Source organism: Notolepis coatsorum (genome assembly GCF_963971535.1).
Source record: "Notolepis coatsorum genome assembly, chromosome: 4".
Taxonomy (NCBI): domain Eukaryota; kingdom Metazoa; phylum Chordata; class Actinopteri; order Aulopiformes; family Paralepididae; genus Notolepis; species Notolepis coatsorum.
The window spans coordinates 126307083-126332738 of NC_140168.1; the positions used below are offsets into that span (position 1 = coordinate 126307083).

The following is a 25656-nucleotide window of genomic DNA, read 5'->3' on the forward strand; positions in this document are numbered from 1 at the left end:
CTGCCCCGGCGGAAGGGGCGTATGCTGGCGTTGTTGCATGACCAAGCCTCCATTTAAAAACCCCCACCCAGAGGGGTCGAGGCAGAGAAGGCTGACACGATTGGCAGACGTCATGAACGTGCAGGGGCACCCTCAAACGGTGAACCCGGGAGTTGACACTGCACCAACACACCAGGGAATCAACCACCTCGGTGTTACCCAATGCGGTGGTTGTTCCTATAACCCCTCAAGAAAAAAACTCCAAAACACACCTGCGGGTATACACCGGCTATACCGCAGTACAAGTGTTTCAGTTTCCAAAAAGGGTTAACCCAGGCCTACGGGTCGCAAACATCACTTCGGACCGGGCCTGGCGGTACGGGAAGCACAGGGTCACCAGAGGAGGTCAAAAAACCACCCCCACAGGCCCCTCTTCGCCATGCGTGAGAGAGGAGCGAAAAATAATGGAGAACCAGCCCCTAAGCACACCGTACTTGGTATTCCCAGGCGGTCTCCCAACCAAGTACTAACCAGGACCAACCTGTGTAGCGGCCGAGATCCGACGAGATCGAGCGCGTACAGAATGGCATGGCTGTAAGCCATGACGACAGTGCTGAGTAAAAACATACCCAACCAGGGTCTCCATAGCGCTTAACCCTGTGACACCCAGACCGACCTGGCATTTTTCCCCCTGAAAAAAGCCCAAGTCCCTCAGGGTACCAGAACAGCAGATCTGCATCCCCGGCGGACAACGGGTTCAACTGATCTGGACCAGCGTGACCAGAACCAGTCCCGTGCCCTAACCACGCCGACATGCCTACTCCAGGAGAAGGGCAGATATGCGTGTTGATCTTAACATGAAAAGAAGGCGCCACCCAGACGTCGGGACGAACCGCGCCTGGTGGCCCACCCCAAGGGCGTGAGACCCCACTACATATGTTCAGATCCATCCCGTCATCATCCCCCAGACATGAACGAGAATCCGTCGACAACCCACCCAGGTCATGGGATGTGGTCGCCGGAAGAGGAAAAACCCCCATCTCAGTTGCTTTATAAAAACGCTGTTTCAACCACAAGCAACTAAGGCGTGCCAGTCAATCGCCTGTTTACAGCGAGCTAGCACTATACGTGCGTCGGGACACACCCCCATCAATGAACAGGCTATTTAGACCTGTCATTGAATCCCCAAGGCGCCCAGGGGAACGACAAGAGGGGTGTGACACTCCCTAACTCCAACACTTCTGGAATAGAAAGAAGGAAGCATCAACAGTATGTATCCCAGTCTACACAGCCGGGGTAAAAAATGTTCACATTTTTACATCCCACCACCCTCCCATAGGAAAGAGACGGGGATCCCCAGAGAGACTTCCCACGCGAGCTGTACAGATTGAAAAGAATATATTGCACCTTGAGCCATGTAAAAAACTGGTTTTAGGGCCTCCGGGGAAGAGGCACCGAACCCATACACACTCAATAAACGAATTGAATCGAATATACATACAATAGAAAAGGACCCTTCTAGAGGGTCCACTCACTTTGACAATCTGAGGAGGAAGGCTCTGTACTCTGATGGAGGCTTCCTCACATGGAAGAAGGAGTCCGAACTCACAGAAGGCCTGAGTAGGCGCTTGGTGAGGAGGAGCCCTGACCACCCCCCCTGAAAACAGATCCATCACATGGACCTGAACAGCACACGGAAGTCCTACCAACAGAGACGCGCACGGTGACGTACTCTATGGCGGGGGAATTCCTGCGGTGCACACGCCCAATATACCAGGCCGTGGGACCAGGAACTCCCTCCCCCCCCCCCCCCCCCCCCCCCCCGTAACGTGCCGAACCGCCACGTGACGGGAACCTTGAAGGACAGGGGGTGTACCCCTGACCGACAGAACAATGGGGAGAGGAAAGGTTACCAGTTCACCCCTTTACGACCCCACACCCATGATACGACGTAACGACAAAAAGAGAATATGACACAGTCATAGTCAGCTCTATGAAGCGTTTCACAGCTCCACACAGCGCACGAGCTAACCTGCTATCTGATTTTTACTAAGGAAAAACACAGAATAGAGAGGGCTCTAAGAACCCCGGTCCAACATACACATGTGCTTCTGTGGCCAGTACAACCCAGTTGTAGGTCACATGACACACACAACCCATCATCACCTACAAAAAATGGCAAAAACACTCAACAGAGGAACGCCGTTTTTTTCACAATGAGAGAATACATCATTCTTGATTAGTATCGACCACAGGCCTTGCTAAGCACACATGACAGCAACCAAACCAATTTCCCTTTAGGAAATAAGTTTCTCCAGCAGATTTAGCACAACCTCAGCAATCAAGCTGAGAGTTACATCGTATCCCTACCACACAAAAGACACAATTAATGCAACATGTCTGATAGGAGGTGATAAAGTCCCCAGGGAACCGGGGGGGGAAACACAATCCTCCTATTTTACCCTCAATACGGCCAGTTAAAACAGGAAAACCTGTTAATGTGTGAACTCACTGTTCATTGTCATTACAGTCTGAGAAAGAACATTCTTTTACTCACTCGTCACCAAGCATAGCTTCATAGGTTAGTTGCCTTAGTAGTGAGTACACGGTACACATAAACACCATGATGTTTCTCACACAACAACCAGATCAATACATCACGATCTGCACGGAGAAGCTATCTGCCAGTGACAAAAACAGCTCACACACAACCCGCAACGTATCTCAAATGCATTGCAACAACACACGTTTTGGGAAAAAACACCGTTATTCACAATACATTTAGCAAGGTAAAACCAGAAGACGTGTTATGAGGTCTGGCCAACCCCGTACCTGCCCGGAACGCAGATCAGCGAAGTGCAGTCACAAGCCACCGTAGAACACAGCCGTCCCGTGTTGTTCGATCCGGGCAGCGTCGCCGCTCCACCAGTCGCTACAGTCCTCTTTGTTGACGCAATCCCCGTCTAGGCTCAGGCAGGGTCGACGAACATCCCCTGTCAAGGATGACGTCGTGGTCAAGAGTGTAAAACATGTTAAAAATCAAAGCACGTTCAACAGAATAGCATCAAGCTAACGGCTGCTCCAACCGTTCGGGTGCTATTGCTTCCGCTCGCGAGACGCCGATCTACGACGCACGCGATCAGGAGCGAGCTCCCGGCGGCGCGCGAGAAGCCAAGCTACCCCGCGCCAGGCCACCGACCGGCTAACCGTAAGCTATGAACATGTAAACAATGACATAACACTCACCCAGACAGGCCGCCGTTCTGAACCCTCCTCACTTTTTAAGAGAAAAGAGAAAACAAGACGTCAACACCGCTTCACAACGGTGACATTAACACGTCCGGCGGAATCAGCACAGTACCAACTGGCCTGTATAGCTGACTTTGAACATGAATCTGCCGCTATCGCACATTACATGCACATATCCCCTCGTGAAGGAATACTCTCATTTGGATATGAAAGATGGGGTCTTAACACGGTGACAGAGAGAATCCACTCGTCCAGAACACACAGGGATTACCAGTGTCAATGGTCGCGGCCCACTAGTTAAAACTATAATGGTCGCCAGACCAAGGCCTTCTGTCGCCTAGACGGCTAAACAAAGGACCCTAGCCTGGGGCCGGTTTCCATAAACTTTGTCAAGTAGCCCCCATAGCACTAACAGACAAGTGGAGCCCGCCAGCAAACACTACTCACCCAACCTGGAACGCACCGCTCCTCACAACAGCGGCATGTCCGACAGTTCAGCTGTGGCCTGACAGGTTTCACCCCAACAAACACAGCAAGGAACTGCAGTTGAGAAGCATGCAGCGGCGTGCTCCCAATACGAAAACCGGTGGAGGGTTTGTAGAATGATCATCATCTTCTAGACACTCCAGTACGAAGACAATATCGCCGTATTTTCTCGAAAATAGTGAGAGAGAAAATAAAGATATGATGTCAACGTATCCTTGTTTCCCAAGCTGTTCCTAATCCAATTTCTTCCATCATGGTGTCAAGTGTGGGGATCTACCGAGGCACCTCTTCCTTGTGGTGAAAGCGAGAAGGAGGAGAGCAGGTGACCACACACCTGCTTATGAAGGTAAGCTGATGAGGGGTGTGGTCAGACTAATACTGGTATTAGAGGTACATTTGTGGTTTATTCAGTACGCGTGCACGTACGCGAGATAGTGCAGTAGCGATGCCAAGCTAAGCCACTAACGATACAGAACACATAGTAAAACACACAAAACACAGTAAAACATACAAAACACACAGTAAAACATACAAAACACATAGTAAAACACACAAAACACACAGTAACACACACAAAACACATAGTAAAACATACAAAACACACAGTAAAACATACAAAACACATAGTAACACACAAAACACATAGTAAAACACACAAAACACAGTAAAACATACAAAACACATAGTAAAACATACAAAAGACACAGTAACACACACAAAACACATAGTAAAACACACAAAACACAGTAAAACATACAAAACACACAGTAAAACATACAAAACACATAGTAAAACACACAAAACACACAGTAACACACACAAAACACATAGTAAAACATACGAAACACACAGTAAAACATACAAAACACATAGTAAAACACACAAAACACATAGTAAAACATACAAAACACAGTAAAACATACAAAACATAGTAAAACATACAAAACACATAGTAAAACACACAAAACACACAGTAACACACACAAAACACATAGTAAAACATACGAAACACACAGTAAAACATACAAAACACATAGTAAAACACACAAAACACATAGTAAAACATACAAAACACAGTAAAACATACAAAACATAGTAAAACATACAAAACACATAGTAAAACATACAAAACACACAGTAACACACACAAAACACATAGTAAAACATACAAAACACACAGTAAAACATACAAAACACATAGTAACACACACAAAACACATAGTAAAACACACAAAACACACAGTAAAACATACAAAACACATAGTGACACACAAAACACATAGTAAAACACACAAAACACAGTAAAACATACAAAACACATAGTAAAACATACAAAACACACAGTAAAACACACAAAGCACATAGTAAAACACACAAAACACACAGTAAAACATACAAAACACATAGTAAAACATACAAAACACACAGTAACACACACAAAACACATAGTAAAACACACAAAACACAGTAAAACATACAAAACACACAGTAAAAGACACAAAACACACAGTAAAACATACAAAACACACAGTAACACACACAAAACACATAGTAAAACATACAAAACACACAGTAAAACATACAAAACACATAGTAACACACACAAAACACATAGTAAAACACACAAAACACACAGTAAAACATACAAAACACATAGTGACACACAAAACACATAGTAAAACACACAAAACACAGTAAAACATACAAAACACATAGTAAAACATACAAAACACACAGTAAAACACACAAAGCACATAGTAAAACACACAAAACACACAGTAAAACATACAAAACACATAGTAAAACATACAAAACACACAGTAACACACACAAAACACATAGTAAAACACACAAAACACAGTAAAACATACAAAACACACAGTAAAAGACACAAAACACACAGTAAAACATACAAAACACATAGTAAAACATACAAAACACACAGTAACACACACAAAACACATAGTAAAACACACAAAACACACAGTAAAACATACAAAACACATAGTAAAACATACAAAACACACAGTAACACACAAAACACATAGTAAAACACACAACACACAGTAAAACAAACAAAACACATAGTAAAACACACAAAACACATAGTAACACACACAAAACACATAGTAAAACATACAAACACAGTAAAACATACAAAACACATAGTAAAACATACAAAACACACAGTAAAACATACAAAACACACAGTAAAACACACAAAACACATAGTAAAACATACAAAACACATAGTAAAACACACAAAAAACACATAGTAAAACATTAATAAAATATGTATCATTAGACTGAAGCTTGAAAGTATACAAAACACATAGTAAAACAAAGCATTCAAATTTGTTTTTTTAACGTGTATTTAAAGTTTACATGCACATTGGTGTACTGTACTGGGTAAGTCCCACCACCATACAGTAGGTCCATGAAACTGATTGAAACCAATTATTTCAATCCAAAAACATACGTTACAGATGTGAATCACAAATATATATATTTTTTTTTTGTAATTTCAGAAAAGTTGTCTTCTTAGAGAAAAAGGCATCATTGACAAGCATGACCTGCTTGGATGTAGATCGACTGACCGTGGGTTAGGGTTAGGGTCATGACCTGCTTGGGGTTAAAGGTCATGAGTCATGACCTGCTTGGATGTAGGTACTGACCGTGGTTCTTCTCTGAGAGCAGGGAGTGAGCGGCAGGCGTGAAGAGCTCTCCCAGCTCTGGCACCTTCCTCACGATGTGCACCGCGCACAGAGCCGCCTGGAGACACACAACATCAACATCAACACAACATCAACACAACATCAACACAACACCAACACAACACCAACATCAACATCAACACAACATAGTATTCACTGACATATTTAACCTGTCCTTAGAACAGGCTGTCATCCCCACCTGCCTGAAGAAGTCCACTATTATCCCTGTACCCAAAAAATCCAAGCCTGCTTGCCTCAACGACTACCGCCCTGTAGCTCTCACCTCCATAGCCATGAAGTGCTTTGAGAAGCTAGTAAAGGGCTACATCTGCTCCTCCCTCCCCATCAACATGGACCCCCTGCAATTTGCATACCGCCCCAACAGGTCCACGGAGGACGCCATATCCCATGTGCTGCACACAGCAGCATCACACCTGGACAAGAGGCAGGGGAACTATGTGAGAATGCTATTCATCGACTACAGCTCGGCATTCAATACCATAGTCCCCTCCATACTCATAGCCAAGCTCAGGGACCTGGGCTTGGGCTATGACCTCTGCCAGTGGGTCTTGGACTTCCTGACTGGCAGACCCCAGGTGGTGAGAGCAGGCAACTGCACCTCCTCATCCATCACCCTCAACATAGGGGCCCCCCAGGGCTGTGTTCTGAGTCCCCTCCTCTACTCCCTGTACACACACGACTGTGTGGCTCAGCGGAGTAGCAATACAATCGTCAAATTTGCTGACGACACAGTGGTGGTGGGCCTGATCTCTGCCAACGACGAGAGGGCCTACCTGGAAGAGGTCAAGGTCCTGGCGGGATGGTGCCAGGAAAACAGCCTCTCCCTGAACGTCAGCAAAACAAAGGAGATGATTGTGGACTTCAGGAGGTCGGGGGTCAAGGACTACAGCCCCCTCAGCATCGACGGGGCACCGGTTGAGAGAGTCAACAGCTTCAAGTACCTCGGAGCCTACATATCCGAGGACTTGACATGGACCACACACATTAACAGTGTGGTGAAGAAGGCACGACAACGCCTCTACTTCCTCAGGCGCCTAAGGAAGTTCCAAGTCAGCCAGAAGATCCTTAAGAACTTCTACTCATGTACAATAGAGAGCATCTTGACCGGCAACATCACCTCCTGGTTTGGGAATAGCACTGCAAAAGACCGAAGCAGACTACAAAGAGTGACACGTGCAGCCGAACGCACAATTGGAGGGGGGCTCCCCACCCTCCAGAACATTTACTACAAGCGTTGCAAGGGCAAGGCTAAGAGAATCATTAAAGACTCCAGTCACCCGAACAACTGCCTCTTTGAACTGCTGCGGTCAGGCAAGCGATACCGGAGTCTCAAGGCGAGCACAGAAAGACTCAGAAGTAGCTTCTATCCCCAGGCCATCAGGCTGCTAAACGAACAATGAATGAACACTACACAACAACAACCACCAAACGCACATAGCACACACATCCACACGCACACACTCACTTTAAACAAACACACTGTAGCACCCACTCCACACACTTTATAGCACACACCCACTTTAAACAAACACACTGTAGCACCCACTCCCCACACTTTATATTTATGGATGAAGGATTGCACTACAACTCGTACACCTTACTGTAAATTGTACCTAAAATTGTACCTCATCCCATTTCTGCTTTGCACTAGATAGTACTGTACATTAGTACACTGCATAGTATTGTGTATTGTATATTATATGGTAACTCAGAACATTGTACATATGTCTATACCGAACACTGTGACCTCATTTTCTTCTTCTAAATTCATGCTATATTATGTTATTATGTTATTTGATACTATCTTGTCTAGCACAGTCTCTGGAGCGTAACAGTAAGAAGCATTTTGTATGAAAGTATTCTGTACTTCTGTATGACAACTATTAAAGAACTTGAACTTGAACTTGAACATCAACACAACATCAACACAACACCAACATAACCCCAACACATCCCCAGCTGGCTGTGTAGCCGTGCCGAGTCGGTATGAAGCGACCTCTGACCTTCTTCTTGATGTAGGAGTTGGAGGTGTGGAGCAGCCGGTCGATCTCGGGGGCCAGGTCTCTGCACATCTCAGCGGAGCCCATGCAGGCCAGCGTGCACAGGGCCAGGGACTGGACGTACTGGCTGCTGTGGGAGAGGTCGCTGAGAGGGACAGTAGAGGTGTTGTTAACTAAGTGTAGCCGTGTAGGGAGCGTATACAGTAGGTGTTGTTAACTAAGTGTAGCCGTGTAGGGAGCGTATACAGTAGAGGTGTTAACTAAGTGTAGCCGTGTAGGGAGCGTATACAGTAGGTGTTAACTAAGTGTAGCCGTGTAGGGAGCGTATACAGTAGGTGTTAACTAAGTGTAGCCATGTAGGGAGCGTATACAGTAGGTGTTGTTAACTAAGTGTAGCCGTGTAGGGAGCGTATACAGTAGGTGTTAACTAAGTGTAGCCATGTAGGGAGCGTATACAGTAGGTGTTGTTAACTAAGTGTAGCCGTGTAGGGAGCGTATACAGTAGAGGTGTTAACTAAGTGTAGCCGTGTAGGGAGCGTATACAGTAGGTGTTGTTAATTAAGTGAAGCTGTGTAGGGAGCGTATACAGTAGGTGTTGTTACCTAAGTAAAGCTGTGTAGGGAGCGTATACAGTAGAGGTGTAAATCTAAGTGTAGCCATGTAGGGAGCATGTTAACTAAGTGTAGCCATGTAGGGAGCGTATACAGTAGGTGTTAACTAAGTGTAGCCGTGTAGGGAGCGTATACAGTAGAGGTGTTAACTAAGTGTAGCCGTGTAGGGAGCGTATACAGTAGGTGTTAACTAAGTGTAGCCGTGTAGGGAGTGTATACAGTAGGTGTTAACTAAGTGTAGCCGTGTAGGGAGAGTATACAGTAGAGGTGTTAACTAAGTGTAGCCGTGTAGGGAGCGTATACAGTAGGTGTTAACTAAGTGTAGCCGTGTAGGGAGCGTATACAGTAGAGGTGTTAACTAAGTGTAGCCATGTAGGGAGCGTGTTAACTAAGTGTAGCCGTGTAGGGAGCGTATACAGTAGAGGTGTTAACTAAGTGTAGCCGTGTAGGAGCGTATACAGTAGGTGTTAACTAAGTGTAGCCGTGTAGGAGCGTATACAGTAGGTGTTAACTAAGTGTAGCCGTGTAGGGAGCGTATACAGTAGAGGTGTTAACTAAGTGTAGCCGTGTAGGGAGCGTATACAGTAGGTGTTAACTAAGTGTAGCCATGTAGGGAGCGTGTTAACTAAGTGTAGCCGTGTAGGGAGCGTATACAGTAGAGGTGTTAACTAAGTGTAGCCGTGTAGGAGCGTATACAGTAGGTGTTAACTAAGTGTAGCCGTGTAGGGAGCGTATACAGTAGGTGTTAACTAAGTGTAGCCATGTAGGGAGCGTGTTAACTAAGTGTAGCCATGTAGGGAGGGTATACAGTAGAGGTGTTAACTAAGTGTAGCCGTGTAGGGAGGGTATACAGTAGGTGTTAACTAAGTGTAGCCGTGTAGGGAGCGTATACAGTAGAGGTGTTAACTAAGTGTAGCCGTGTAGGGAGCGTATACAGTAGGTGTTAACTAAGTGTAGCCATGTAGGGAGGGTATACAGTAGAGGTGTTAACTAAGTGTAGCCGTGTAGGGAGCGTATACAGTAGGTGTTAACTAAGTGTAGCCGTGTAGGGAGCGTATACAGTAGAGGTGTTAACTAAGTGTAGCCGTGTAGGGAGCGTATACAGTAGGTGTTAACTAAGTGTAGCCGTGTAGGGAGCGTATACAGTAGAGGTGTTAACTAAGTGTAGCCGTGTAGGGAGCGTATACAGTAGGTGTTAACTAAGTGTAGCCATGTAGGGAGCGTATACAGTAGAGGTGTTAACTAAGTGTAGCCGTGTAGGGAGCGTATACAGTAGAGGTGTTAACTAAGTGTAGCCGTGTAGGGAGCGTATACAGTAGGTGTTAACTAAGTGTAGCCATGTAGGGAGCGTATATAGTAGGTGTTAACTAAGTGTAGCCATGTAGGGAGCGTATACAGTAGGTGTTAACTAAGTGTAGCCGTGTAGGGAATGTATACAGTAGAGGTGTTAACTAAGTGTAGCCGTGTAGGGAGCGTATACAGTAGGTGTTAACTAAGTGTAGCCGTGTAGGGAGCGTATACAGTAGGTGTTAACTAAGTGTAGCCGTGTAGGGAGCGTATACAGTAGAGGTGTTAACTAAGTGTAGCCGTGTAGGAGCGTATACAGTAGGTGTTAACTAAGTGTAGCCGTGTAGGGAGCGTATACAGTAGGTGTTAACTAAGTGTAGCCATGTAGGGAGCGTATACAGTAGAGGTGTTAACTAAGTGTAGCCGTGTAGGGAGCGTATACAGTAGAGGTGTTAACTAAGTGTAGCCGTGTAGGAGCGTATACAGTAGGTGTTAACTAAGGCGGCGGTTACACCTTTCGTATCATTTTCGTATCGTCGTCATATGCGTATCGCCGCGACGTCGTGCGCCTCGAGTCACACTTTCGTTTTTTTTTTTCGTTTTTGTCACCCGAGCACACTGATGTAGTACACTGCCAAAGCAGTAGGTGGCAGTAGGTGGCAAACATGAAGGCAATTTCAACCAATCAGAACTTGAATGTGCCTGCAAAGCAAATGTCAACAAGTTGGCCACCATCTTTTGCCTAGTTACCCAATGCAGCAATTCTTTTTCAGCAAAGCCTAATAAAAGTGCAATAAACAAAACGGATACATTCACTGTGTGTTCTGCCTGTCATTTGTTGATGAAACAAAACTAACATCAACACAAGTGACCACCAAGAGCGGATAGTTTAGTCTAAAAAAAGATCGGTAGCATTGTTAGCTGCATGCTAACGTCAATGGAGTATGCCATTATAACAATATAGCATTGTGGCTAGAAGCTAACGTTAGCTCACGCTACTTAGCCAGCACCAAAACTGATGATATTGCGAGCTATCAGTAGTTAGATAACATTAGAGACAACGCTGTGTGTATTAAACAAAGGTGAATAGATGACTGGGCCATTTTGTTTAATGCTTGTTAAGTTGAAAGAGGAGCTCTGAGCTAACAGGGTCTGAATCCTGATAGCTCACATTAGCCAGCTGCTCATGCAATCGGTAATGCTAGCAGAATGAATGGATGTAAACTTTATTTAACATATTGCATATGGGTACAATACAATACGGCTCAATACAAACAATTGTTAAGGGAATGCAGACTGTTGTAGCTTGGACTGGGGTCCTTATAACAATAACTTGACAACACATGGTAGCTGAAGCTATTTGGGACACGGAGCTATGTCCCAAACACACACACTGTTGTCACCGGAAGGGCACGCAGATGGTATCTACTGCGCATGGGCGTTTTCGCAACAACGGCTCCGTGCTGACTACACGCTGTTGTCGATGCGTTTTTTTTTGCGTATCTCCAAACGCAAACACAATTTTGCGTTTCAGCCGTATCCACAAAAAAACGCCAAAAAACGCATTTCTGTGTAATAGGGACATCAAACGTCGTCAAAAACGTATTAAAAAACGCCAGGAATACACTAGTCTAACCATGGCCTAAGTGTAGCCGTGTAGGGAGCGTATACAGTAGAGGTGTTAACTAAGTGTAGCCGTGTAGGGAGCGTATACAGTAGGTGTTAACTAAGTGAAGCCGTGTAGGGAGCGTATACAGTAGAGGTGTTAACTAAGTGTAGCCGTGTAGGGAGCGTATACAGTAGGTGTTAACTAAGTGTAGCCGTGTAGGGAGCGTATACAGTAGGTGTTAACTAAGTGTAGCCATGTAGGGAGCGTATACAGTAGGTGTTGTTAACTAAGTGAAGCTGTGTAGGGAGCGTATACAGTAGAGGTGTTAACTAAGTGTAGCCGTGTAGGGAGCGTATACAGTAGGTGTTGTTAATTAAGTGAAGCTGTGTAGGGAGCGTATACAGTAGGTGTTGTTAACTAAGTGAAGCTGTGTAGGGAGTGTATACAGTAGGTGTTGTTAACTAAGTGAAGCTGTGTAGGGAGCGTATACAGTAGAGGTGTTAACTAAGTGTAGCCGTGTAGGGAGCGTATACAGTAGGTGTTGTTAATTAAGTGAAGCTGTGTAGGGAGCGTATACAGTAGGTGTTGTTAACTAAGTGTAGCCGTGTAGGGAGCGTATACAGTAGGTGTTGTTAACTAAGTGAAGCTGTGTAGGGAGCGTATACAGTAGAGGTGTTAACTAAGTGTAGCCATGTAGGGAGCGTGTTAACTAAGTGTAGCCATGTAGGGAGTAGGTGTTAACTAAGTGTAGCCGTGTAGGGAGCGTATACAGTAGGTGTTAACTAAGTGTAGCCATGTAGGGAGCGTATACAGTAGAGGTGTTAACTAAGTGTAGCCGTGTAGGGAGCGTATACAGTAGAGGTGTTAACTAAGTGTAGCCATGTAGGGAGCGTATACAGTAGAGGTGTTAACTAAGTGTAGCCGTGTAGGGAGCGTATACAGTAGGTGTTAACTAACTGTAGCCGTGTAGGGAGCGTATACAGTAGAGGTGTTAACTAAGTGTAGCCATGTAGGGAGCGTATACAGTAGAGGTGTTGTTAACTAAGTGTAGCCGTGTAGGGAGCGTATACAGTAGGTGTTGTTAACTAAGTGTAGCCGTGTAGGGAGCGTATACAGTAGGTGTTAACTAAGTGTAGCCGTGTAGGGAGCGTATACAGTAGAGGTGTTAACTAAGTGTAGCCGTGTAGGGAGCGTATACAGTAGGTGTTGTTAACTAAGTGTAGCCGTGTAGGGAGCGTATACAGTAGGTGTTGTTAACTAAGTGTAGCCGTGTAGGGAGCGTATACAGTAGGTGTTAACTAAGTGTAGCCGTGTAGGGAGCGTATACAGTAGAGGTGTTAACTAAGTGTAGCCGTGTAGGGAGCGTATACAGTAGGTGTTGTTAACTAAGTGTAGCCGTGTAGGGAGCGTATACAGTAGGTGTTAACTAAGTGTAGCCGTGTAGGGAGCGTATACAGTAGGTGTTAACTAAGTGTAGCCGTGTAGGGAGCGTATACAGTAGAGGTGTTAACTAAGTGTAGCCGTGTAGGGAGCGTATACACTAGGTGTTAACTAAAGGCCCTTCCATAGTCGAGCAGACTGTACACAGAGCAGACTCCGCGGAGGTCCACGCGGACTCTTTGAGCTTTGATCTCAGCGGACAGCAGACCCACAGCAGAGTCCAAGTGCGAAGCTCCTATTTTCTGACGCGCGGACATCCGCGCTGCTGACTTGGTGTCACACAAAACGCTGCTCGGCGTTTTGTTTGACATCGAACTGCATTTAATGTGACGCCGATCTGCATTTTACTCTGACCACTCGCTCCGTGCCAAGAGAGATGTTTGAATGGCTTTTCTAAATGAAGTGTGTAAAATTGCCAGTTTTATTTCGAAATATTGGAAACGGAGATAACATAGAATGTCATCTCCGTTTCCAATATTTTGAAATAAAACTGGTGCTTTTATTTCATGCAATGCGTGTTTGTCATTTCAGCACCACGCGCTGTCCACCTCAAGCCTATATACCTGTTATTCAAGTGCGTAAAACTGCCTGTTTTATTATCGAAATATTGGAAACGGAGATAACATACTCTTTATTTTGACATCGGATGACGACGACATGACAGAAGTTGAACAGCGTGGGGACAATTGTGTAAACTGGCGCGTGACATGTAGGAAATTGGTCCGCGGAGGTCCGCTCGACTATGAAAGCTCAAAGAGTCCAGTGGACCTCCGCGGAGTCTGCTCTGTGTACAGTCTGCTCGACTATGGGAGGGCCTTAAGTGTAGCCGTGTAGGGAGCGTATACAGTAGAGGTGTTAACTAAGTGTAGCCGTGTAGGGAGCGTATACAGTAGGTGTTAACTAAGTGTAGCCATGTAGGGAGCGTATACAGTAGAGGTGTTAACTAAGTGTAGCCGTGTAGGGAGCGTATACAGTAGGTGTTAACTAAGTGTAGCCATGTAGGGAGCGTATACAGTAGAGGTGTTAACTAAGTGTAGCCGTGTAGGGAGCGTATACAGTAGAGGTGTTAACTAAGTGTAGCCGTGTAGGGAGCGTATACAGTAGGTGTTAACTAAGTGAAGCTGTGTAGGGAGCGTATACAGTAGAGGTGTTAACTAAATGTAGCCATGTATGGATCGTATACAGTAGAGGTGTTAACTAAGTGTAGCCGTGTAGGGAGCGTATACAGTAGTGATGTGACGATTCATCGATTCGCATCGGTGCACCGGCATAAACGCTCACGATGCGAGTGCACCGGTGGAATAAGTCCGCATCGGCTACAATTCAGGTAGAACTTGCGATGCATCTTGTTGTTAGCGTCTTTGCATCGGTCAAAACCGATTCATTCATATAATTTCCTCTCATCCACTTCTGTCAGCAGTGCACTGTGACTGCACACAGCAGATACTATCTTTGCTTCGCTACTAGTACAGAAAGCGAGAGCTGCGTCACAGTTATCAACAACAAACAGTGGGAGTCGAGGAGAGATGAATAGAATTGATCAACTGGCTAATGCTAGTAGCCTCTGGCTAACGCCAGTTAGCCGTTCAGCTAACGCTAAACTACAGTGTCTAACTAACTAACGTGACTCTGCAACACCAGTTCCATTAGTGAGGAAATGGGGGGGGGGGGGGTATATTGAAGACGCTTGACAACAGGTTCAAAGATAACTTCACACAGAGGTGTTAACTAAGTGTAGCTGTGTAGGGAGCGTATACAGTAGTGATGTGACGATTCATCGATTCGCATCGGTGCACCGGCATAAACGTTCACGATGCGAGTGCACCAGTGGAATAAGTCCGCATCGGCTACAATTCAGGTAGAACTCGCAATGCATCTTGTTGTTAGCGTCTTTGCATCGGTCAAAACCAATTCCTTCATATAATTTCCTCTCATCCACTTCTGTCAGCAGTGCACTGTGACTGCACACAGCAGATACTATCTTTGCTTCGCTACTAGTACAGAAGGCGAGAGCCGCGTCACAGTTATCAACAACAAACAGTGGGAGTCGAGGAGAGATGAATAGAATTGATCAACTGGCTAACGCTAGTAGCCTCTGGCTAACGCCAGTTAGCCGTTCAGCTAACGCTAAACTACAGTGTCTAACTAACTAACTAACTAACTAACGTGACTCTGCAACACCAGTTCCATTAGTGAGGAAATGGGGGGGGGGGGGGGTATATTGAAGACGCTTGACAACAGGTTCAAAGATAACTTCACATTTATTGGCAATTCGTTTCTCTTTATATATCGCTTCCTCCAGGTTCCAACCGTGTTGACAAAATGCAATCCTGGTGTGGTCAGCTACGGAGCATCAGAACTCTCTCTCTCTCTCTCTCTCTCTCTCTCTCTCTCCCTCTCTCTCTCCCTCTCTCTCTCTCCCTCTCTCCCTCCCTCCCTCCCTCCCTCTCCCTCTCTCCCTCTCTCCCTCTCTCCCTCTCTCCCTTCCCCTCTCTCTCTCTCTCTCTCTCTCTGTTCAATGATTTAAAGTGGCCAAACGTTACAATATAAATACTAATTGGATAGTTGATGATAAACATTTAATTTCATTATCTGAAATATTATAAAATCATTAAGTCTGCTAATGATTCCCTTCATTAGTGTAGCCGTGTAGGGAGCCGTGTAGGGAGCGTATACAGTAGAGGTGTTAACTAAGTGTAGCCGCGTAGGGAGCGTATAAAGTAGGTGTTAACTAAGTGTAGCCGTGTAGGGAGCGTATACAGTAGAGGTGTTAACTAAAAATCTAACCCTAACTAACCGTACTGTCATGCACTTGTCCTAATAAACTAACCTACACTGTAGCACTCAACACTTTGATGAACATTGTTGCTCAGCTGATAGAGTTGTGCCCTTCCTGATGGCTTGTCGTACAGTGTCGTAAGTCGCTTTGGATAAAAGCGTCAGCTAAATGACTAAATGTAAATGTAGCCGTGTAGGGAGCGTATACAGTAGGTGTTAACTAAGTGTAGCCATGTAGGGAGCGTATACAGTAGAGGTATATGATGTCGGGAAGTTGTCGGGGAGGTTGCAACCCTCTCTGCGCCGCCCCCCATCTCCCTGTCTCCGGCTGTCTGGGAGCGATGACCGGAGTGTTGAACGTCCCGTGATTAAGACGGGGAGGACGCGACCCTCTTTGCGTCGCCCGTGCCTCAAATAGATTAGCTATCAGCTCTATCTTTAATCTTTCAAAATGTTCAGTTGCTATCGCTATCAGCTCTATCTTTAATTTTTCAAAATGTTCAGTTGCTATTGCATGCACTCATCTGTGTTTCACTACACACATGAGTGCATGCTTACCAACTGTTAGTCTGCAACACTACTATCACCGACATCTAAGGGAGATCCCCCCTTGAATGGCCCTTCTAAGGTTTCTCTCCTCCACACTGCCTGTGGAGAATTTTTTCCCTATTGTTAGGTTTTAGTGAGTTTTTCCTTACCTTCGCGTGGGGTATGTCTGGGAGTGCTTGCATTCATTCATTTATTTGCATTTATTTTAAATTTGTTGGACCTTATGGTGTTCTTGTTTTGTTCTTGACTTATTGTTATGTTTCTTCTTGACTTGTTTAAAGAAGATGTGTCCGGCCCATGGGGACATTAACGTGTGTTGTCGGGCCTTACAAATAAATTTGATTAGATTTGATTAGGTGTTAACTAAGTGTAGCCGTGTAGGGAGCGTATACAGTAGAGGTGTTAACTAAATGTAGCCGTGTAGGGAGCGTATACAGTAGGTGTAAACTAAGTGTAGCCGTGTAGGGAGCGTATACAGTAGAGGTGTTAACTAAGTGTAGCCGTGTAGGGAGCGTATACAGTAGGTGTTAACTAAGTGTAGCTGTGTAGGGAGCGTATACAGTAGGTGTTAACTAAGTGTAGCCGTATAGGGAGCGTATACAGTAGGTGTTAACTAAGTGTAGCCGTGTAGGGAGCGTATACAGTAGGGGGGGTGTTGTTGACAGACAGACAGACTACAAGGCTGGCACCTGGATGTGCCACATGCCACTTTCCCAACATATTCCATTTCAGAATTCCTCTTCAACTCAGAATTCCGTCTGACTGACTGTGGGATGGCTAGTGTGACGTCACAAATTGGTCTAATGTGGCCAATGTAAACAGCAATGGCTACAGCCCAGGAACCGGTCACCCTTTTTACTGTGACATCCTACTTCGCTGACTTCTCAAAGTCTGTGAAAAAGGGTCTCAACTCGTATAACTCAAACCGAATTTTTTTTATTTAAAAAAAAAAACAGTAATGGAGGAAAGCGGTAGTAAGAGACTGTTTTGTTGACAGAATTTATGTTGCTGCAACACGGGACACAGCACTGCAACACGGGACACAGCGCTGCAACATGGGACACAGCACTGCAACACGGGACACAGCACTGCAACACGGGACACAGCACTGCAACACGGGACACAGCACTGCAACACGGGACACAGCGCTGCAACACGGGACACAGCACTGCAACACGGGACACAGCGCTGCAACATGGGACACAGCACTGCAACACGGGACACAGCACTGCAACACGGGACACAGCACTGCAACACGGGACACAGCACTGAAACACGGGACACAGCGCTGAAACACGGGACACAGCACTGCAACACGGGACACAGCACTGCAACACGGGACACAGCACTGCAACACGGGACACAGCACTGCAACACAGGACACAGCGCTGCAACACGGGACACAGCACTGAAACACGGGACACAGCGCTGAAACACGGGACACAGCACTGCAACACGGGACACAGCACTGCAACACGGGACACAGCACTGCAACACAGGACACAGCACTGCAACACGGGACACAGCACTGCAACACGGGACACAGCACTGCAACACAGGACACAGCACTGCAACACGGGACACAGCACTGCAACACGGGACACAGCACTGCAACACGGGACACAGCACTGCAACACAGGACACAGCGCTGCACCATCTTACTGCCTTTGAATATCCCGCCTGGAAGCAACAGGACACGGAAGTGGTGTTTTGGAATATGATGACGTAGCGCCTAGCCATCTCTATAATTCCCTCTGGCAAATCCACAATCCCCTTTCTCTCTCTCCTAACTGTGAGCGTGTGTTGTTTGAGGTACTTTCTGTCTGTATTAGACTATGGCGATGTGATTTATATGCATGCTCCTTCCTCCCTGCTTAAAAAGCTGGGCCCTCATTTATCAATAATGCATAGAAAGTGTTCTATTTTCGTTCCTAAGCACGGAATTTAGAATGTCTCTACGCACAGAAAAATCTGGATTCATCACACATGCGTACACAGGTCCTACACACACCTGCAAGTACTCCGTGTTGATAAATGCCACTTGTTCTACGCTCCGCGCTCGTGCACGATTTTAAGTATTTGCATACAGAACCGCCCGTAATTAACTATATACGGTAATGAAACACCCCCATGAAATGTGGAAAATGTGGAGAAAAAAAAAGCCGAGCAAACGTGTGTTATGGGAGAAATACGCGACAGGCTGACAGACGTGTACACGTGATGTTGGATATGATATCTATTAACTTCCTAAAGACCATTACTGCCTGGGCAGCAAAACACTAATAAAGACCGTTAACCACTGTTTGCCGTTGGTGTCATTAATAACCATGCTGGAATATGAATGCCTTTTTTCGTTTCGTTCTTTTAAAGTTTGTTTAATACCCAGGGATTAAAGTTCTCCGTCAATTTGATTCCAAATCGCGACGGATTTTCCTCAATTTGTTACCTGCATGGTTTAATATGATTTGTAGAGGCATACAATCTATTTTGATGTCGGTATTAGGTAGCCTATATAAATTATATATATAGCCTACATTATGCAACAGTAATTTGCGCATAACGCATGGCACAGACACGGAGGCCCGCGAAGCCTGCATACAGTAAACTAACTTGATCGTTAATCTAACTGTTGTCCTTGTATCTTTACGCTTATGAAAACATTTAATAATATTTATAGGCTATTGAGAGAAAATGGTGGTTTTTTCAATGTATATTTGGTTTATAAACTGATATAAAGAGACGCTTTAAGAGGGTAATATCATTATCACCACGGGATGATATTGACGGTGGTGAACCAGTGGTTTCACAGGCACAGGCCGCGTTAGGAGGGTGTTTGTTTTGAATTCCGATCGAAGACACAACATTGATAGCGAGTGTGGGCCCAGAGCATAGCAGGGCGGAGAGAGGTTCATCTTAATGAAAACAGTAGAAACTGTGTTTTGATGCGTGTAAAGGTTAAACGCGGTTGTCATGACAGCGCGTCGCATGACAACCAGGAGAGGGGCGGGGGCCGTCGTTGCTACGACGAAGATCTATAAGTCGAACGGTGTTTCCGGGTGTAAGGCAGACCAAAGAAACGAATCCCACAGGAGGGAAGAGACCAAGAGACTCTCTCCTCTCATAGAGAGGGGGGGGGGGGGGGAAGGATGCCACATCATCATTAGCTTCGGCTAACGCGAGGAGGGTTAGGCTAAAGACCAGGCCTGACCACCAGTGGACTGAATAGCAAAAGGACAATAGACTGAACACACCGAAAGATCATTAGAATAGACTCTTCAAGGACAATACAATCTGTTAACATCTGAGCTGAGGTTTCTGTTTATAGAAATAAACATTGCTTCTCCTTGTAAGGTATTTCACGTTGTCATAGTGTCGAATTCTTACGAAGGTGGAGAATTATTATGGTTTGCGGATCGTACTAACGGGGAGAGATAAGGATTATATTCAGCCAGTATATGAGACGTCAGGACCATTAAAATTACACAACGCAGAGGAATTGGATGGAGAGAGGATAACACAAGAAGACGTGATACTGGCCAGATTGATCAGAATCTAACAGTTGGTTGCCGATGACAGCCGGATTTGCAAGAGATAAGAACAACGGAAAAAGACTTTTCAATAATGGGACGACAGTGGACAACAGTCATCGTGTGTGGGAAAATCATGATCGAGCAAGGCCGGCCAGCCCTGGGAGAGAGAGCCGAGTCGAGCGGTCAGGAGGCAAACCAGCGCTGTAGGAGAAACAGCGCTCAGGAAAAAGATGCGAGTTCATTGTGCACACACGGTTGTTTTGATCTTTTAAGCCAAATAAAAACGAACAGATAGTGCATCCGTAAATAAGGAGCGACAGAGAAGCCAGCTGTAATAATATGAGCAGAGAGCCATGGGGTTTTGAAAAACCGAGATGGGTGTTATCTACAGAGAAGGAAAAACAAATGGGGCAGGCTGCACGGTTTTGGTTAAGGAGGGTAAATGCGAGATGAGGAAAGGGGGGGGGATGCTGAACCAGACTGAAATTTGTTATGGCGGGATTGTTATGACAAGACTGTCGCCTGAGACGGCCCACCTTAAACTGGTCGCTGTGGTCTCAAGACGGCCGGAATTTGTCGTAGCGGGAGGAAAGTCGATCGGGTGTTTACCTTAAAGTGTGTATTATGTCCGATAAGCAAGAGTTTAGTCCGGGGGAAAGCGTCCCCTGATATGGAGAGGAAAGATAGAAAAACAGCAGTGTTTTTGGGCCTTGGAAGGAAGGGCAGCGGCCGTTTGTTTGAGAGAGTAGCCATTATGAGCGAGACAAGATGGCCGCAAGGAGCCACGAGGAGGATGAGACAAGATGGCCGTGAGCCACGAGGAGATAACAACAGATAAGAACCAGAGAGTGACGTCAGCTAAAATACTCTAGACTGAGTTTGCCACCATCTAGGGGGGACAGTGGGATAATACAGGCAAATAGAGGAGGAGTAGGTCACCACCTAGTGGCGGAGGGGGGATAGTGCTGGGGAGTTTCCATTACCCATAGGGGAATATTTAGAGTTTAATTTAATTAAGGAGTTTAATTTTTTCAAATTACCAACTTGTGTGTATACACGGTGGTGTATGTGAGAACTTTGTAAAGGAACTCAAAGTGTAGAATAGAGCAACGGACCGCTCCAGAGCAACGGACTGCTCCGTGTAGAATAGAGCAACGGACCGCTCCAGAGCAACGGACTGCTCCGTGTTTAGGATAGAGCGACGGTACAGCTCCAGGGCGACGTAGACAGCCCTGTGTGGTATAGAGCGACGGGACAGCTCCAGGGCGACGTAGACAGCCCTGTGTGGTATAGAGCGACGGGATAGCTCCAGGGCGACGGAAACAGCCCGTAGGGTATAGAGCAACGTACAGCTCCAGGGCGACGGAAACAGCCCCGTATGGTATAGAGCAGACCTGGGCATTGTACGGCCCGCGGGATGATTTTTACCGGCCCGCGAAAGATTACATGATAATAAAAAAAATTATATAAAATTTTTTTTTTTAGATTTTTTTTATTTTTTTTTACTTTTTTTTTCATGTCAACGTTCACACGCACAATATATACGCTTACCTAGGATTTGACTTGATTCAACAACAAAGCAGTCGGGGCAGGCCAAAAACGGTCAAAAGTGTGGTTATTTGAAGTTTGGATTTTTTTTTTCACAACTTAGGTAGGTAGATTACATTTTTAGAGACTAAAGTACAGAAAAAAGGTACCGTTGGGTACCGGTATCGATTCACAGGTACCGGTACCGTATCGGTTCAAATGTGAACGGTACCCATCCCTACTGAACACACAACTGCAGGGCAAGGGCATTTTTGCTCATGAAATGCATAGCCATGTGAAAGCCTTCATGACAAAGTTGCAATTAATTTCAAGGCAACTAGGCAGCAACAATCTCAAACACATGAAAACCCTGAAAGAAGTCAAACCATCAGCTGATCACCGGCACAGGTACTCATCCATGTTGGGAGCACTGCATGATGAATTTTCAAGGCGTTTTCAAGATTTCAAAAGGTTGAGGATGAAATGCCACTGGTTCCCTTTACCTGCAGTGTTGATAGTTGTTCAGCTTGAACTCATTGACCTGCCGTCTGATTCACTACTGAAAGAGCACTTTAAGTCAGCATCACTGCTAGAGTTCTACTCTGCTCTCAAGGAGGAGAACTTTCCAAACATGAGACATGCTCAGAAGATGTTGGTTCTCTTTGGATCCACCTACATATGTGAACAAACATTCTCAGTCATGACATTTACCAAGTCCAGGTACAGATCCTCTCTCACTGATGAACATCTGGCAGCTGTGCTTCGCATCTCCACCTCAGACATGCAACCTGACTTTGATGGACTTGTTAAAGCTCAACAGAGACTGGATTTCTCACACTGAATGAAAAAAAAAGAACTGAAGAACACTAAAATGTGGAAATATAACAAGTGAAATGGGACACTTGATCTTTTTTTTGCACAGTTCTGAAAACATTAAATGTTTAATAGGCATGTAAAGTAAAAAAGGCTACAAAACTGGGACACTTTTCTTTACACAGTTCAGTGACATGTCTTGTTTATTTTTGCTATAAGATGATGTGATGTCTTTAGAAAGCTAAGAAAATCCTTGTTTCAATAGTATATGAAACTCAAAATGCCCTTTATTATTAATGTTTCACATTTTGTTTATCATTTTGGAAATAAATTCTATTTGAAAGCTAACCTCACCTTTTAATTGCCAAATAATAACATACACTCTTACCAGGGGTCAAACCAATGCCATTTACTGCTTTTTATATAGAAATAAAATGTATATTATGCATAATTGAGTTTGGAATTTTGGCCCGGCCCTCCAACATATTTTCAGTTGCTCATTCGGCCCCCTGGGAAAAATAATTGCCCACCCCTGGTATAGAGCAACGTACAGCTCCAGGGCGACGGAGACAGCCCCGTTTAGGGTAGAGCAACGGACAGCTCTGTTGTATGTTAGATAATAGTACGAGTACGTGTATGTGAGTTAGGGGCAGGGAACCAACCTGCTCTGTTGTATGTTAGAGCGATGCTCGGTTGGATGTTATTATCATAATAATAATAATATCGATATACGGGTTAATTAAATTGTTTAATTATTGAATGGGTTAAATAAGAATTGCACAGAGAGATGAGATGCGGTTAATTAAATAAGTTTAATTATGAAATAAGAGGGAGTTCGATCTCCAGTGGGGCCTTCTCACACCTAATAAATAGGCAGAGTCTTCAGAAGACACGTCACCAGAAGAACTGGCGCGCGCTGGGGGTCAACCTGGGATGAACAGATAGGGCAACGGAAGTGGGAATCGGTTAGCTGCGGGTGTCACCCCGGAAGAGAACAAACAGGGAACAGCCCTGTAGGATAGATATGGGTGTTGAGAAGGTGGGGGACTAATAGAGAACAAATAGCGCCATGGGCTGTAGGACACTCACACCGTCCCACAGTCTGAAAAGGCGTGGCCATGGCAGGGGCTTGCAGAGAAAAAATATATAGAGAACTGGAGATAACTCCATGGAACGAGCTGCAGGCCCAAAGCCACGGTAGACTAATAGAAAACACAGGGTCGAGTGTACAGAAAAACTGCTGGCGTGGTGTTTCTGCTTTCAGAGTCTGGAGAGGGCCGACGGCGGTGGAGATGAGCCTCAACCAAGATGACCGACGGGGCGGAGACGGCCAACGGGGCGGAGACGGCCGACGGGGCGGAGTCCAGCGGTCGCAGGCGGTGTTGCCCAGGGGAGAACGAGGCGGACATCGGAGGGGGCTTTCCTGCAGAGACGCTGTTCGAGGCGTTTTGAAACAACAGAGCATGGGCGGGTGTATTGAATGAATCATGGACCAACAGGGACTTCCTTTCAGAGTCAATCAGGAGATCGAGAGACAAGACAACAGCGAGAAGTCCTGTGTTCATTGATTAGGAATATGAGATATAAATGGAGGATTCATATATAAGATATATGTATAGAAGGATATATATATAGAGAAGGTAGATAAGAGGGAAAACAGTAAAACAACAGGATATAATTATTGGGAGCAGACAGGGGGGCCCTAATTATTATGAGTCGTTGGATGTTGTTGGTTTTGGTGGTCTGTTTCGGTTCCCTTTGTGCACGAAGGGGGGCGCAAACGGACATCAGCCAGCAAGATCACTGGGTTGACCGCGGGCCGTCTTCATTTCTTGTGCACAAGAGATGAGGTTGGGTTGCTTCAACCACAGTCTATTTTTGGGATGATTAATTAAAAAACCAAATAATGATTTATGATTCTGAAGGGGTGATAAGAATCAAGGGGGGATTGAGAGAAAATGGTGGTTTTTTCAATGTATATTTGGTTTATAAACTGATATAAAGAGACGCTTTAAGAGGGTAATATCATTATCATCATGGGATTATATTGACGGTGGTGAACCAGTGGTTTCACAGGCACAGGCCGCGTTAGGAGGGTGTTTGTTTTGACACAACATTGATAGCGAGTGTGGGCCCAGAGCATAGCAGGGCGGAGAGAGGTTCATCTTAATGAAAACAGTAGAAACTGTGTTTTGATGTGTGTAAAGGTTAAACGCGGTTGTCATGACAGCGCGTCGCATGACAACCAGGAGAGGGGCGGGGGCCGTCGTTGCTACGACGAAGATCTATAAGTCGAACGGTGTTTCCGGGTGTAAGGCAGACCAAAGAAACTAATCCCACAGGAGGGAAGAGACCAAGAGACTCTCTCCTCTCATAGAGAGGGGGGGGGGGGAGGAAGGATGCCACATCATCATTAGCTTCGGCTAACGCGAGGAGGGTTAGGCTAAAGACCAGGCCTGACCACCAGTGGACTGAATAGCAAAAGGACAATAGACTGAACACACCGAAAGATCATTAGAATAGACTCTTCAAGGACAATACAATCTGTTAACATCTGAGCTGAGGTTTCTGTTTATAGAAATAAACATCGCTTCTCCTTGTAAGGTATTTCACGTTGTCAAAGTGTCGAATTCTTACGAAGGTGGAGAATTATTATGGTTTGCGGATCGTACTAACGGGGAGAGATAAGGATTATATTCAGCCAGTATATGAGACGTCAGGACCATTAAAATTACACAACGCAGAGGAATTGGATGGAGAGAGGATAACACAAGAAGACGTGATACTGGCCAGATTGATCAGAATCTAACACTATAGGCCCTCGTTTGGCCATAATAGCCTATTCTCAAATGGCTAAATCTCCTTCTCTGCTACGAATTAAAGCGTTGTATTTAATGAATTGAAAACAGCATTGATATATGTAAAAGCAAACTGGCAATAGAAAAAAATTATCTAGTTCCCTTAAAACGCTAACGCTATTAAATAAAAATATACACAGTGGAGGTTAAAATAAGAATATGACTTGGCCTGGAAAAAAAGTGAATTGCACGCTCCATGGTGACT

General features: G+C 45.2%; 1 protein-coding gene across 2 annotated transcripts in view; it reads right to left on the bottom strand.

Moving 5' to 3' along the window:
• The window catches only part of ap1g2 (adaptor related protein complex 1 subunit gamma 2), a 154603-nt gene that overhangs the window by 112324 nt on the left and 16623 nt on the right, over positions 1 to 25656 (bottom strand). For both annotated transcript variants that reach the window (XM_084312334.1, XM_084312333.1), the window contains exons 4-5: positions 8453 to 8594; positions 6390 to 6486 (exon numbers count right to left, since the gene is read on the bottom strand). In XM_084312334.1, coding sequence (XP_084168460.1) covers positions 6390 to 6486; positions 8453 to 8594 — 239 coding nt within the window. The remainder of the gene's footprint in view (positions 1 to 6389; positions 6487 to 8452; positions 8595 to 25656) is intronic.